The sequence below is a fragment of the Puntigrus tetrazona genome, chromosome 17, assembly GCF_018831695.1.
Source record: "Puntigrus tetrazona isolate hp1 chromosome 17, ASM1883169v1, whole genome shotgun sequence".
NCBI lineage: Eukaryota > Metazoa > Chordata > Actinopteri > Cypriniformes > Cyprinidae > Puntigrus > Puntigrus tetrazona.
The window spans coordinates 19267975-19283153 of NC_056715.1; the positions used below are offsets into that span (position 1 = coordinate 19267975).

The 15179-nt window shown below is 36.7% G+C and overlaps 1 protein-coding gene across 7 annotated transcripts in view; it reads right to left on the minus strand.

Annotated features, from left to right (window-relative positions):
- The window catches only part of ralgapa2 (Ral GTPase activating protein catalytic subunit alpha 2), a 132284-nt gene extending 117802 nt beyond the window's left edge, over positions 1-14482 (minus strand). For 4 of the 7 annotated variants that reach the window (XM_043262784.1, XM_043262783.1, XM_043262780.1 and 1 more), the window contains exon 1: positions 14070-14481. In XM_043262784.1, the coding sequence (XP_043118719.1) occupies positions 14070-14175 (106 nt within the window). In that variant the 5' untranslated portion in view covers positions 14176-14481. Of the gene's footprint in view, positions 1-14069 lie in introns of all 7 variants that reach the window. The other 3 variants (XM_043262781.1, XM_043262782.1, XM_043262786.1) reach the window with 2 other exon arrangements.
- Positions 14483-15179: the final 697 nt, after the last annotated feature.

The window sequence follows — 15179 nt, forward strand, 5'->3', positions numbered from 1 at the left end:
CATCAGAGCCTGACATGTCCCTCTCATACCCATTTACATCATCCTGGCCTGTCAAGGCCAGCCACACAGAATCACGGATGAAGGAAGTGCGAGAAGGAAGATCCTGTCCACATGACATGAATGATCCACGATTGGAATACAAAATATTTCAGTGTTTTCAGAGTGCAGTGAATGCATACAGTATTCCTTCCTTCCTCACAATTTGTTACGTTGGAAAAATTATGCCTTAACTCATTTTTTCGACATTTGTATTTTTTTTCTATTTGTAGTAACACAGTAAAAGAAAAAAGTTTCACGTATACAGTATACAGACTAGGGCTGTCCCGGACTAAGGATTTTGTTCGATCATTTTAAGCATTAGTCGACTAATCGCACGATTATTAATAATCCTTTCAAATCAATATTATGAGCCTCAAGTGCAGACACAAAGCTTGCCACAGAGCACCGGCAGAAGTGATGATTATACATAATATTGATTTTTTCTGCGAATAAGACTAATAAAAATTTAGTCGACCAAGCTGATCGACTAACAAATAATCATCTATTAGGGGACAGCCCTAATACAGAGAGTGTCTCAGGATCTCCGTACTTAGTTTTAGCAGCTTTGGCAGTCACAACAGATCAAGTTTTTTGGGATATAATGATCCCTGGATTTCAAATGACAACAGCTCCTATCTCTTTGTATTGGGAAACATCAAATTCTCCCAAACTTTTATTTGTAATATTCATATTTTGAAATCACCAATGAAATTTGACAACAAATAAATGTAATTTAATAAATGTAATAAATGTTTTAAATAAATAAAAAGTCTCTGAAGTCTCTACATTTAAGAATAAAATGAGCTATTACAGATCATGCTGTCAAGCTCATCCACAATAACAAACCAGCCAATAACAAACCAAATGTTACAACAATAAATTGTAATTGTCTAAATTGTCAACAACAATTCATTTTTGATGCTCTAACTATAGAAACGGTGCACATCGGATGCATGATATGAAATATAGATATGTAGCTCAACTAGTACAGCATGGCACTAACAATGTAGGATAACGGTTATAAAAGCCAAAACAATGCTTGCAAATGAATTATATTTTGGAAACCATCTAAATGGTATCAAGCCATATCCAAAATCCTAGTAGAATCCTCTAAAAAACCAGTTATACCCAATTTATCTTATTTAATTAAGAATTCTTAGAGAAATCATATTTGATCTCATTATGAAGATTTATTTTGGGATTGCAAAAATGATTTATCACTTGAACTTGAATCTTCTTTCACATTTTACACAATTAAAAGTTCACGCTTTGCTGGGAGATCCGCAGACAGGCAATCTGACCAATCACGATACAGCATCTGCCATTTGTCAGACAAATAAACTAGACGAGAGTAAATTAACATCGGTGGACCAGAACTTTAAAAAATGGCTCGTACTGACATCTTTGAAACAAGACACCTTCTGATAGTAATTTATGTTTATTACATGCTATAACCACTAAAGAGGAAGAGATGATCGGTTCGTGTGCCATTTAAAATAAAAACAAATTATAACCATTGTTAGAAAGCAAGCAGCTTATTTACCACACAGAGCTTTCTACACCCCCAAGGCCAAAAAATCCTTCTACGTTTTAACCATTTCATTGTCTTGATTCTCAAAAGAAAACTTGATTTATCTCATTTTACCAAACACAGACCTGACGGCATGTTTTACACGGAGGGCTTAACTCAGCAGAATGAGTTATGAGCCGTTTCCTAATGGGCTGCATGTTTCAGGCCGGCTGTTTCCTGCAGGCATGACCACGGGCCCAGCAGCATCTGTTAAAGTTACCATGCAGGAACGGAAAGCGAGAAAAATAAAACCTACAGCAAGACCTGATGGGCATATGAAAAATTCAGAGTGGGGCATTCAGGGAGAAAATAACAGCTTTTCAAAGTGAGTGATCAAATACAGAACAAAGTAAAACTCTCAGGCTTGAAATCGCAGAGTAGGACTAGACAGACAAATATGTTTTAGCAAAGCAATTCTACAGCATTTACTTTACACACTAAACCACCTCATGTAAAATAAATAAATACATGTGTCCTGAGGCATTGATTTAACTTGAGAGCACACACACACACACACACTGAACGTGGACTAAAGGCAAGCAGGTAAACATGAAGGTACATGAGTACTTGGCAGCATGATGTACATACAGAGCAAAAATAAATAAATTATGGGAAAAAAAAAATACTACGGAAGTGAATGGCTACCATCAGCTGTTTGATTCTTCAAAATATCTTCTTTTGTGTTTAACATACAGGGCTGCAACAACTCAAGGCTGAGTAAACGATTTTTTTTGATGAACCTTTTTTGATGAACTACCCCTTTAAGTAGATGTATGCACCACCTTTCACGTCTGATTTTTTACTTGCGATTATGTTATTAATTGCATATTGACAACTACGATATTTTGTAGATGATAAATATCGCGCACCTCCAATACAGCATTATAATCAGTTTATCGTTTTTAACGTGGGATCAAGGGTATGCGTCCAAATGCGCACGAAGCAGATGCACTCGACTACAAAAGTGGCCGAATAGTTGAAATACGTACATATGCTGTAATATTTCACAATTTCATTTAAAAAAGCCGTTCGGAATATAAATATATAACAGCAACCAAACAAAAATGAATGCAAAACAGCAGCAAAAAATGACAGCATCGAAGCGCAAATGTGCACTGGCTCTATGTAGGAAGTCTTCCTGCGACAGACTATTAAGTAAATTGAGAAACCGACGGAGTCAGCAGCTTTTGACCACACTGTGACAGGGGTTAATAACAAATCCATGCCTGTCAGCCGAAGCTAAACTGATATGAACGCAGAGGGCAATAAAGATACGGAGGGGTTTTACAGCCGCTCCGAACGCTCAGCGACTCTTGGAACGGCATCAGCTTTCAGACGCAAATAATCGATTCTTCACTTCTTCAGCGGCACGGGCACCTTTCGTTACGATGCCGACCAGAAGCCGTTCTTCAGACTCCTGCGTGAGCTGCTGAAAGCGTCTGAATACGTGCAAAGTTGTGACGGGCGAGCGCGGCCTTCATAAAGCCTCACTTGTCTGACAACAGGAGGTCAAGAAAAGAGCATAACAAAAGCGTTAAGTGTTTAATATAACGGGTCTGGCGGTTGTTTGTTCTTCGTGAGGTAAACACAGCGTGACAAAAGAGGGGAATCGCTTTGCTTCAAGATCCCGGTGACCTTGTAGTAAAGTCAAACAACAGTGGAGCCGGTCACATGCTGCCTTGCATGTGTTTTTTAATGGCAGGGTTCATAATCATCAGACCTACGGCGCTTTAATTCCCACCTCCCGACGCTCAGAGGTCGCTCTCACAGATCTCGATGAGACGATGAGCCCGGTTCGCAGCTATTAACATTCCTTGCAGGTAATTCGATCGCAAGCATTCAGCCACCGCCGCGCGACTTGCTTTGTGAAAAGGATAGTTCTCGCATTTTGTCATTTAAAGACTTTAGGTCATCGTCGGGAACACAAAGAGAGACATTCTCAGTATTCCCTCGTCATTTTGGTCTATTCGCTGGAAGTCCACACAAACGAAAGGTTCACGAAAAGACGTTCTTAAAGTAATCCACATAAAACTAATGATGCAATACAACGTAATTGCTTCGTATGATGAACCGATTTAATCCAAGCTTTCGTTCATGTTTTGCAGCATATTTGCTGTGTTGCTCAATAAGACGACCAAGAGCAATTTGAGGAATAAATTGAAGACAACTGACTGAAGCCATCAGTAAAGTGTGCCGTGCAAATAAACAATATCACAACGTTTTGTTCCTGCTTTCAAAGTCATTAGAGATAATAATTCAGGAACAAGTTGAGCGAAGAAACAAAAACTATTTTTATGTTGGACCCTATACTTTGCGCTGTGTTTTGTTTTTTTCATGTTTCTTAATAAATTGAATTGTTCATCTACCTCGCATTCTCCATGGTTGCAAACGTTTTCAGCCAAATGTATGAGGTTGCTGTGCTTCAGAGACTCAAAGCAGTATTTTAAACGTTAAGTTTAAATCACTCTGTCAATTCTGACTTTTAATATGAAATCATATTAGATATTTACGTGAGAAACAGCGGGTTTTAAAAGCGGGTCTGCTATATAGCTCGTGTAGTAATAAGCAATAAGTAATAAGCATTTGCTTATTCATGACAAAGACATCTCTTTAGTTACAGCGGATGATCATAATTAAAACAAGCCCAGAGACAACATAAGAATTTAAAGATGTTGAAATAAAGCAGAATGATAAGAATAACGAACAGCACAGAGCATTGCGACGTGATAACTGAGAAAAAGAAAAGCTGCAAGTGATCAGATCTTCTGATGAACACAAATATACCAGCAGAAAAATCATCCCCACCACAACGATAACTACATAATTGAAGGGGTTGTGGTTATATTATTCAAGCACAGTTGTTCTTTTCTAAAGTAGTGCTGTCAAACAATTATTCATGATTAATCGCATCCAAAATAATTTTGTTCACATTATAATACATATGTGATATATGCGTGTACTTCATATATTATATATATATATATATATATATATATATATATATATATATATATATATATATATATATATATATATATATATATATATATGTGTGTGTGTGTGTGTGTGTGTGTGTGTGTGTAAACAAATAACTTTTACTTTGGATGCGATCAATCATGATTTATTTGTTTGACAGCACTAATGAGAAAAACTAATGAAAAGTTTTTTTTCTTCTTTCACTGTGGAGGTCAGTTCTGTAATCCTGGAAATGCTCGGGTTGTTGAACCCGGTTACGAAATCACAACAAAACCTAACATTCATCCGAACACGCCTTCGTTTAAAAATTAACGCTATCAAAAAAAATAGTAATTAATTAAAACAATGCAGCCTTCAGGTAGTCGTCAGCTAAAAAAACTGGTTCAACTTACTGAAGTAATTATTCAAGTAAAATAAAGAACACACTCGTGTCATTATTTTTTTGTGTGTATGTGTGCGATTCATTTGAACAACATGCCGTCAATGTATTGCATGCCAGACTTTAGATATTCTGACATCTCTTTTGTCCTGCGTTTACAATTAAGTTAAAACATAAACAAGATGCTGCATATGCGGTGTTACAGTAATACAGTAATCTTAGAAAAAATACTGAAGAGGGCTCATGCACCTCCCTGCACCGGGAAGACAGCATGTGCACAAGTATGGTGTCAGAAAGCTGCCATCTGTCAGACAACGAATGGCACTTTTGATATTACCACTTTTAGTGTAAGGTCTATAAAGAGCAAAACAGAAAATGTCACCAAGGAAAAGGTACATTTCAAAATCTCAGGCATCGTTGCATCACTGAACTTACGGTTGCTAAAGTTTCGATCACTTAAGGAACCACTGAAAGCCTTTGTTCCTGACAGAAGGAATCTTAACGTTGACATTTAATCTTTCTTGCGTTAAAGCAACACAGATGAAAGAAAGCAGTCCCTATTATACCAGTAAATGGCACCCGGGCGCTGGACGGACGGGAATAACGGACAGGAGTGGCAGCACAGCCTGCTGAGCAGGAACAGGAGGGACGCTCTTTACCACTCCCTCGATTCCTCCAGCATTACAGTTCCCTAAAACCAGCTCATAGCGAGCACGCAACAGCAGAAGTCTCCCGAAGTCACCGAACCTGTACAGCGTCCCTTCTGACAATAGAACTGGCGACTTACAGAAAGTGCAGCAGATCTGAAGGGAGGTGCTTTAACAGACAAGAGTGTTAGACTTTCACAGACACATGACAACAAGGCCTTTTCACTGGGATAGTTCATCTGAAGGTATTTACTGGTGGCCAGTTAGAGTAGCAGTGATCTTTGATGCCAACCAAAGAAATATACATAAATGTTATTCATTTCATTTGAATGTTTTACAAAAGTATTGTATATTTTGATGGTATATATATATATATATATATATATATATATATATATATATATATATATATATATAAAATATATAATATATAATATATATAAATATATATATATATATATATATATATATATATATATATATATATATATATATATATATATATATAAAATATATAAATATATATAAAATATATATATATAAAAAAATATATATATATATATATATATATATATATATATATATATATATATATATAAAATATATAACCATTTCCAGGATATTTATCCATAGAAGTGGTCACAGAACTGCTACGGCATTTTATAAATGAGATGTTTTTGCCGTATTATTATTATGGTTCTATCATATGTTTCAGATTTGTGTCCCTCGGCAACACACAGCAACAAACCTAACTGTAGTTAGTCACTACTTGTCAGTCGGATATTCTCTTCCCATCTGGACTGAACGCACAGCTGTCAGAATTTCAGTAAAAGACAAAATTATAAATAGAAAATAATAAATCAAAACATGCTTCATAGAGACATTTAAGGCCTTGAGACTGATGGATTTCTATGCAGCTCTGTCCTTAACCAAATCCAAGGTTTGCAGGAACTTCTAATAGGATGAAGGCCAGACAAAGATTTGCATCATTCAAAATCACACGCAAATGCAGGACTCATGGAAATGGATTAAAATCAGCTTCCTGGTAACCTTGCGCAGGGAAACAAGCACTCAACTACCCTTAAATAACTGAATTCAACATATTGTCCATGAATATTTTAAACTAAATTATTATGATATGTCATAATTAAATGACATGCATTAGGCACGCTGCGATAGACCGTGTTAGCAGTGAAATCACACAAAAACACTTACATCACTTGCCCACTGTGACACCGTCGTTTAGATTTTTTTTTTTTTATAATAAAAATCATTTCGTTCGGTAAGAGAACAGACAATTAAAACTGAATGCAGCTGCTCAATGCAGCGCAACAAATGAACAGTCGCGCACGAATCAGATTTCATTTATCATGCGAGTCGGTCGAGCTGATGGACAAGAAATATATTGGATTTAGAAATATTTTGGATTCAGAAAAGCCTGGTGACTTTTGCCATCAATCTAAGTGATGATGGAAATACCAAAAATGGTTCTCGTTTTATTTGGTTCCACGGTTTTGCATTATTTTTGTTTTATTTGAACTGTATTTTTTGAATATTATATATTATATATATATTTTATATTATATTAGGTAGAGGCTACAGCATGGTGTGATTTGTTAATAAAAGCTCTACGATCTGCGCTATTGGACGAATTTAAAAGCGAAAGTAAAACAGGCGAAATGCTTACAGGCTGTTTAAAAGCGAGGAAAAGATTGAAAACCTAAAGGGAAATCCAACCCTAACATGCATTAATAAAAACAGCCAAGTCAAAAAGGGCACATTGGCTGGTATAGCCCTTTTTTTTTTTTTTTTTTTTTAAATCTGTATATAAAGTATATAAAGCTTACTTCAGTTTTATTCAGTGTATGATAGCGTATGCGGTCGAACACAAAGATTTAATTAAGGTTTAATCAATTTAATTAAAAAAATTAAGTACAGAATTATCTGTTCCAATTGAGAAGACTTTAAGTATACCAGTTTAGTATACTAAAAGTACAACTGCACTAGACCCAAAAAGCTTTCCCGCTTTGATCAGAGACAAGCCAGTGGAGTGGGTCATCCTGTGGTGTTGACCGTAGTCCTGTCACTGTGATAGTGGGGGTTGGTGAAGGGAGTAAAGGCAGGCTGTGTGTGATCAGGTGCTGCTTTAATTACCAGCCTCAACCACGCATGACCAGTGAACGCACACACACAACACGGCTACTGCTGAAAAACAGCAAAAACCACTGGAACGGTAAAGAAAAAAAAATGAAATGTAGTATTTAATTATTAATGCTGATGAAATAATAAACTAAAACATTCGAATATTGGCATGCAGCCCGTTAGTTTGCATACACTAATGAGAGCAAATCTAGTGCAACTTTACCCACTCGCGAGATGCGTGGAAATAAAGAATATGAAAACAAAGAAAAACCCAGCAACGCTTGTGGTGAAGAGGACTTCTAATTGTCCTTTCCATTGATATGGACATTGATGTTAATAATCCCAATTTCAGGTTCATTCTTGCATTATAATATCTAATAGTGCCGTTCAAATTAATGCATAAATGCATGGGATTTTTCCGTTAACCCAATTAACGCAGGGGTGGAGCTAGGGTTGGCCACCTGACTCACAACTGCTCCTCAAGGGCCCATGTTGTACACCTTTTTGGAGTTTTATTTTAGTTGTCGATGTCGTTAAGGACATGTATATTTTTGTGGTAGAAGTAATAAAAACCATCTCGATATGTTTTACAGCTCCTTTCTCTGAAGGCAGATTTTGGCCTGTCTAATTACTATTCACGAGTCTCTTTTCTGATTGGCCTGCTTTTTCTGATTGAGCACACCCAGGCCAATCAAATGTAACAACGTCACACTTATGTGAGCGCTAGCCGAACACAAAACAAAGGGAAGACTGAGGCGGCTCTTCAGTGTTGCCAACTTAGCAACTTTGTCGCTAGATTTAGCAACTTTTCAGACTCCCTTGGCGACATTGTCCAAAAACGCGACTAGCGACAAATCTACCAACTTCTTGGACAAACCTTAGTGAGTGTCTGTAATTGACTGGTACTGAGCTTATGTTACACCACTCTCTGCATCCGCTCTGTTCAGTGAGCAGCTGAAAGGAGCACAACTTTTAGTATTCTATTGTTTCTAACTCTATTTTACATTCAAATATAGCCCAAATCTCAGCACAGCCATTGTCTATATCTTAAGTATACTTCAGGATTTTAAAGGCGAGCTTGTTAGTAGTCACTGTTTCATATTCATTCCGTTTTCTGACAACAGAAACAGTACAATATATAAATAAAAACAATTATATCGAGATTTTGGCTGCAATAAGTACACGTGACCACAGAGATGCAAGATAATATTACGCTCCGACACAATGAATATACAAATTAATTTATGAAATCATCTAGTGACGTTTAGCATCTTTTCAAGCTGGATTTAGCTACCTTCCATTGAAAGAAGTTGGCAACGCTGCGGCTTTTTCAAAATAACGCAGATTCGGCTACATAAGGAGTTTAAAATATCATCTTCTTGTGATGTTGGGTGCCAGAATCGACGTAATACAGCCTCAAATTAGTAATATGACTGCATACCTGATTAAAAAAACCACGAAAGCTGCAGTAAAACATAATCGCGTGTTATTGTATAAGCATTTATGTGATCAGCTAGACTAGTTACTATTTGCAACGTTAGCAAATGAGCTGTTACATCTTCATCATGACTAGATAGACATGCTGAGTTTGTCCTTATTGTTATACATGTGAGATGTGATTCACGTCATAGTAAAAATCCTGTGAGATCGTCCGTTCTAGTGAGTGTACAGTTCGGCCAATCTGGTTTCGTCTGTTAAGTTCTCTTGGCGGTTAAAGCAGAGGTAACCTTTCCCCGTACGACGACATAAAGGGAAGATTCCAGATTGGTTTTCTGAAGGAGAAGCAGGATAGCCAGGGCTTGGGTTACACCTATCGCCATTTCCTGCCACTGGAGGACCACAGAGAGACTAGGGGAACTCATATTAAAGTTAAAAAACCTCATAAAGTAAAATTCTCGTGCCATGGGACCTTTCAAATACACACTGCACACTGTGTAACGTTTTATATTACAGCGCAAAAGACCTACAAGCATGAAATGTCGTAGTTATGTAGCAGTCATGGAGTATTTTTTATACAGTATGAGTCACGTTTAAGTAGGGCTTACCAATTTATCCAAATCGATAAAAAAATATGTTAATTACTTTTTAAAGTTGATTAGATATAAGCCAATTCATGTTTTTTTTTCATTACTTGCTCGTTTCCTCAGGATGATGAGCTGCACATGAGCTCAGGCACAAAACAAACCACGGACAAGAAAAGTCATCTAAACGGTCAAACACGTGCAAAAATGTGTCAAAAGCGATTCCTCTCGTAAGTCCTTGTGAGTTATTTAATAAATGAGTGTAAACAGTTAAGAATGAAAACAGATCTGTGACAGTAAACTGAATCCATGCGGCTCTTAAAGTGACAGAGCTATATTCCTGCTGACAAGTGTGTGCTTATTATTAATCAAACAACAAAAGACAAAGAGTCTGAAAGACTTCAATAAGAAAGCAAGTTTCATTCTTACAGCGTTGAATATGCACAGATTAATTAGCATCTTTCTATATTCTGTTATATTTTGCTTTTGTGTGACTGACAGAGGTTTTTATTTTTTTACTTACTGTTACCCTAGTCTTCTGCACTGGTATTAAGAACTGAGAATTTCACTTATCTCTAAAATATAGATGCGACATTATTTAGAGATAATATATATTTGTGATTGAGATATCAAATGCATATCAAACAGTTTTGACCATTAGTCCCACATAATCGTGTTAAATATTCATGATTACAATATTAAGCAAAATAATCAAGATTATGATGCGTCACACCAGCCCTACATTTAAGAACAGTGCAGTGCTCCCTCGTCTAAAACACCTGATTCAACTTGTCGTCTCATTAGTAGAGGCTGAAGTGGGTCGGAAAAGGTAAAAATGATGCGTTTCAAAATTCATGTCATAGTCAGAAGCAGCAGTTCATAAAGCAGCCAAAAAAAACCCTGATAAATTAGCTGCTGTGCTAAATCAAAGAACAGAAGAAAAAAATTAGTGTGTCATAACTTTATTACATTTTAGTATTTTTAGCACCGTGAACTTCAGCAAATAAGAAATATACAGATGTTTAATACTTGCTGAAGGGCACAGGTAAATATGACATTAATTTTAATGGGTTTATTTAAGTTCTCTTAAATGTCTAATAAATGCTCAGATTGATAGCTCTCAATAATACTAAAGTAATAAAATAATAAAGTAGAAAGGCTATAGTCGAGGTTTAAATATAAAAATAATAAAAAAAAAATTCATTGACATTATTAGTGATACTGGTCTTCAGTCATAAAAAAGAGGCCATATTAAAATAAATACTGTCTTTATGTTGTTTCTACATTAATTTGAATGGGAAATTGTTGCAATACAAAAGTACACTTAAAAATGATTAATAAGGATTAGTGGTGTATTAACCCTGCACTCCCAGAACTCTGTAGTGTGTAGCCTATGCAGCAGCGTTAAAAAAGATAAAATACAACAAAAACATTCAAATGCAAATAGATTTTGAAATATGTAAATCAATGCAAATGGGCAGAAGATAGAATTACAATTCACACGTGAGTCAGTTTTCTTCCCCACGTCCGGTGAGGACCCCGTTTTGTTTAGTTTAGAGGTTTTTTTTAAGCTACAAGGCTACATTCAGAACACTGTGACAGTCATGTTGCATTTTGAGGACGATACATCATTTTGAAACGTGTCTATCGGAAGTAGTTTAATTTTAGCTCAGGCCTTGCATTGGTTTTCACTGTGGGTTCAGAGAACCATGCCTACATCCCTACTGGTTACCCCATTTCTAGGCAATGACGATGCAGAAGGAAATGCATAACGTCGAAAACCTAAAACATCTCTAATTGGACCCTGCACTCACAAGCTCTTCAGACATGAAGGAGGATGAATGAGGATGACGTTGTGAAATTTAAGTACTGACCTGGTACCAGAATACACTAACAATTACATTAAGAAAGAAAAATCCTTTAAAAATATAGCAAGTTTAAATGCCCGTGCCAAGCTAGAAATGTTCTCTTTGTATTCACGTTGGATTTTTTTTTTTTTCAAAAATTTTATGGGTTACAAATTACAAATATGTGGGAGTCTGATGTGAAACAACAAGTGTCAATTACGTTTTTTTTAAATAATGTAATTATTAAATGTACAGTCAGTAAGTTCCACTGGCTTTAACTGCTTTGCTACAAGAAAAAAGATGGCCAATAAACATATTTGCGTATTTTAATAACAATAAAAGAAAACTTCATTTCTCAAGACTACTCTTAAAATGTAATTTTTAGCCATTGCTAATGTTCAGCTAAGCATTAGTTGCAAGTTCAATGTATCGGTTACAGTATATCACTAAAGGCACTTTAAAAACAACTAGTTAACACTGGTCGACAAGTCATAAAAAAATAAAATAAAAAAATACAACAATTATCTTACACTAGCATTTGAAACATAATGATGTATAGTTTTCAGACAAACATATGCACTTACTTTTTTGACTACCGATTTTGACGCTTTTGATCATTGCTTTTAACTTAAGCTAATATTTAAACCAGTTCACGATGCATAAAACTACATTATGTCAACGCAAACATTGTTTTTATTGGAACCAGCAATTTGGCCAGTGGCAATTAAAACAACAGCTCCTTCACTGGGCTAAACGGACCTGGCGAAGGTCTAGGCAAATCTGCCCGTATGTGTTTATTACCCGTTATTCAAACACACTGATGTCCAATCATACGGTCGAACAAACCGAAAAACAGCAGATAAAAGAGAAAAGTATGAAAAATTAAATAAAGGCAGGCCACTAATGGTGCTTCTCTGCAGCTCCATCACTCATCCTCATATCCTGTTCATACAGGAAGCAGCCAGTGAGAGGAAATTCTTCCTTTTATAAAAACACTGGACAATGTCACACTGCGGACGGACGAGAGTACATGTAGATCCTATTAACAGCCGATGTCAAAACCCGACCAGTTCTATCTAGCTCCTAATACACGAGTGCAAAAACACGCAGGAAGTCGCGAACGGCATCCTCTGGCCCGTGACCTCTGCTCACCTGTCCTGACACTCGACCGGAAATGAGTCAGCAGGAAAAGCGCTAAAGACTGAACTCCGCGAGACTGCTTTAAAAAACGTACTTTGAAAAATTGAAATCTGAAATCCCAGACTAGCGTTTCGGGACATCGCAGGTGAGCAAACAGCGGCGGTGCCCAAAAAACACTGATGATTTTCAAACATTTAACCCAACAGAGTAAGCGAGGTTGTTACACCTGTTTCTCTAATGATCGGATGAGCTTGATTCATTTGATAGTAGAACCTGACACACATCAAATTAACACACACCACATAAAAGAGTGTTTTTAACGCTCTTGTTTGAAAAACAAAAGATATTTGTGTGTTTCAAACACACCTCAAATCCACCGAGGGAAAACCAGCTCATCTGTACAATCTAACGTAATGCAAAACAAACCAATAATGCTTATCAATGATTGTTGCTGTATAGTCACACTAATATTGGTGTGTGAGGTCTGTGTACACGTTCACAAATTAGGGTTGTTGTGTATAACTATCTTCCCAACCATATAAAGGTGTAACGTCCACTGTTTACAAATTTTGTGTGTAAGTATATATATATATATATATATATATATATATATATATATATATATATTCACAATGTGTCATGTCTGTTGTTTATGTTACATTCATATTCACAGACATAACAGTGTATTATGCCTATTGTTTAGGTGTCAAGTCTGCCATGTCTGGTGTGTGCAGGTTGATACTGAAAAAATAATAATAATAAACAATGTCATTTGTCAATACATTAGGCATACATATATACATATATATACATATATATGTCAGGTCTGTGGCTTATATATTCCGTATATATTAACAGACATATATGTGTATCATGTCATATGTATATATTTGGTATGTATGCTGTTTATATATTCTGCACATAACAAGCTGTCAGGTCTGTTGCTCATACAGTCCGTATATGTTCACAGACATATAGACTTACCGTTTATATATTTGGTATATTTAAATCCCACGCATATCAGTGTGTCATGTCTGCTCTTTATATGTTTTGTACATATGTTGACACAACAGGCTGTCAGGTCTGTTGTTGATGTAGCACGATAAGCTAGCTAACGCTAATCATTCAATCCATACATTATCGATCACAAATGGAGGAACGCGCGCATTGCTGCCCCGTTTCACATTCAAACGGCCATTTGGACATCTCCGTGGCATTTAAATCCCCAAAAGAGCTGATTTTATAAGCATAAACTGGCGCTGTAGGGAATATGTCTGTGAACGCTTCAGTCCTGTCAGTCCCACTCACCTAACAGCGCGCGCAGATGCTTCAGGCGCGTGAAAACATCCTTCTTTGGGTCCAGAACTTTCTGTGTAGATTTCTTGACATCTCCATAACCCCTTCGAGTGAACATTCCGCTGTAAAAGGCGATTCTGAAGCCGCTTTTACCTTCCTTTCACCATTCAGACCTGTGTGTCTCTTGTGTGTATGTGTGAAGAACAGCAGCTGCCTGACTGACTGACTGACCGACGGACGGCAGGGCGCCAGATCCTCTGAAAAAAATTCCCCTGCTAGGACAACGTGCCAGTTTTAGACCATTTCACACACGACTCCTGTCATATTTTACTCTCGCCTTATTAAGCTGATGATATCGACTAACCTAAAAACTCACAGGCAAAAGACAAAAATTAACAGAAAAAAATAAGTAATGAAAATAAAAATCGTATTTTTATTACGCCGTTTTCAGGCTTCTTGCAGTCGGATGGTCATATCTCGACAAACACGTCTTATCTGCATTCAGTAGATCGTGACGAACAGTAATGCATTAGAATACATCCTCAGGCTAAGAGTGCACTGAGATCGACTGACAGTATGTCACGCACAAACACAGGGTATTTGCAAAATATGGCAACATGTTCCGCCGTTGTGGGTGTGTAAATACGGAAGCGCACCGACAGATACACCAATTCAAGTTCATATTATAAGCATTGGTATTAGTGTTAGCATTAGCATCATTACTTTAAAAAATGTCATTTTACACTTTGAATTTAAATACTTAACCATTTAAACATTCGATATAGCCCATTTGCCCAGTTTCGACAAATTAGCAAGAGAGTGTAGCTATAAGTATTAATATCAGCTAATATTATGTGCTACGCCAATGTTTGTTTTTTTGATACAAGCAAAGATATGACTACATCCCGTACGTCATGACGTAACCAAGGGCTCAGCTGTATCAGGTGTACCTGTAGCGATAGATGATACTGGCGCGCCACCTGCTGTTTGATTTCGACTTTTTTGCAGTTACTGCGCATGCGCAGACGTAACGCGAGTTTCTTCATGAGTCGCTGAGGCTGTCCCGTAAAAATATTTGTACAAGACAAATAAATCGTTAGGCTGATTAGCAGACTGTATTTG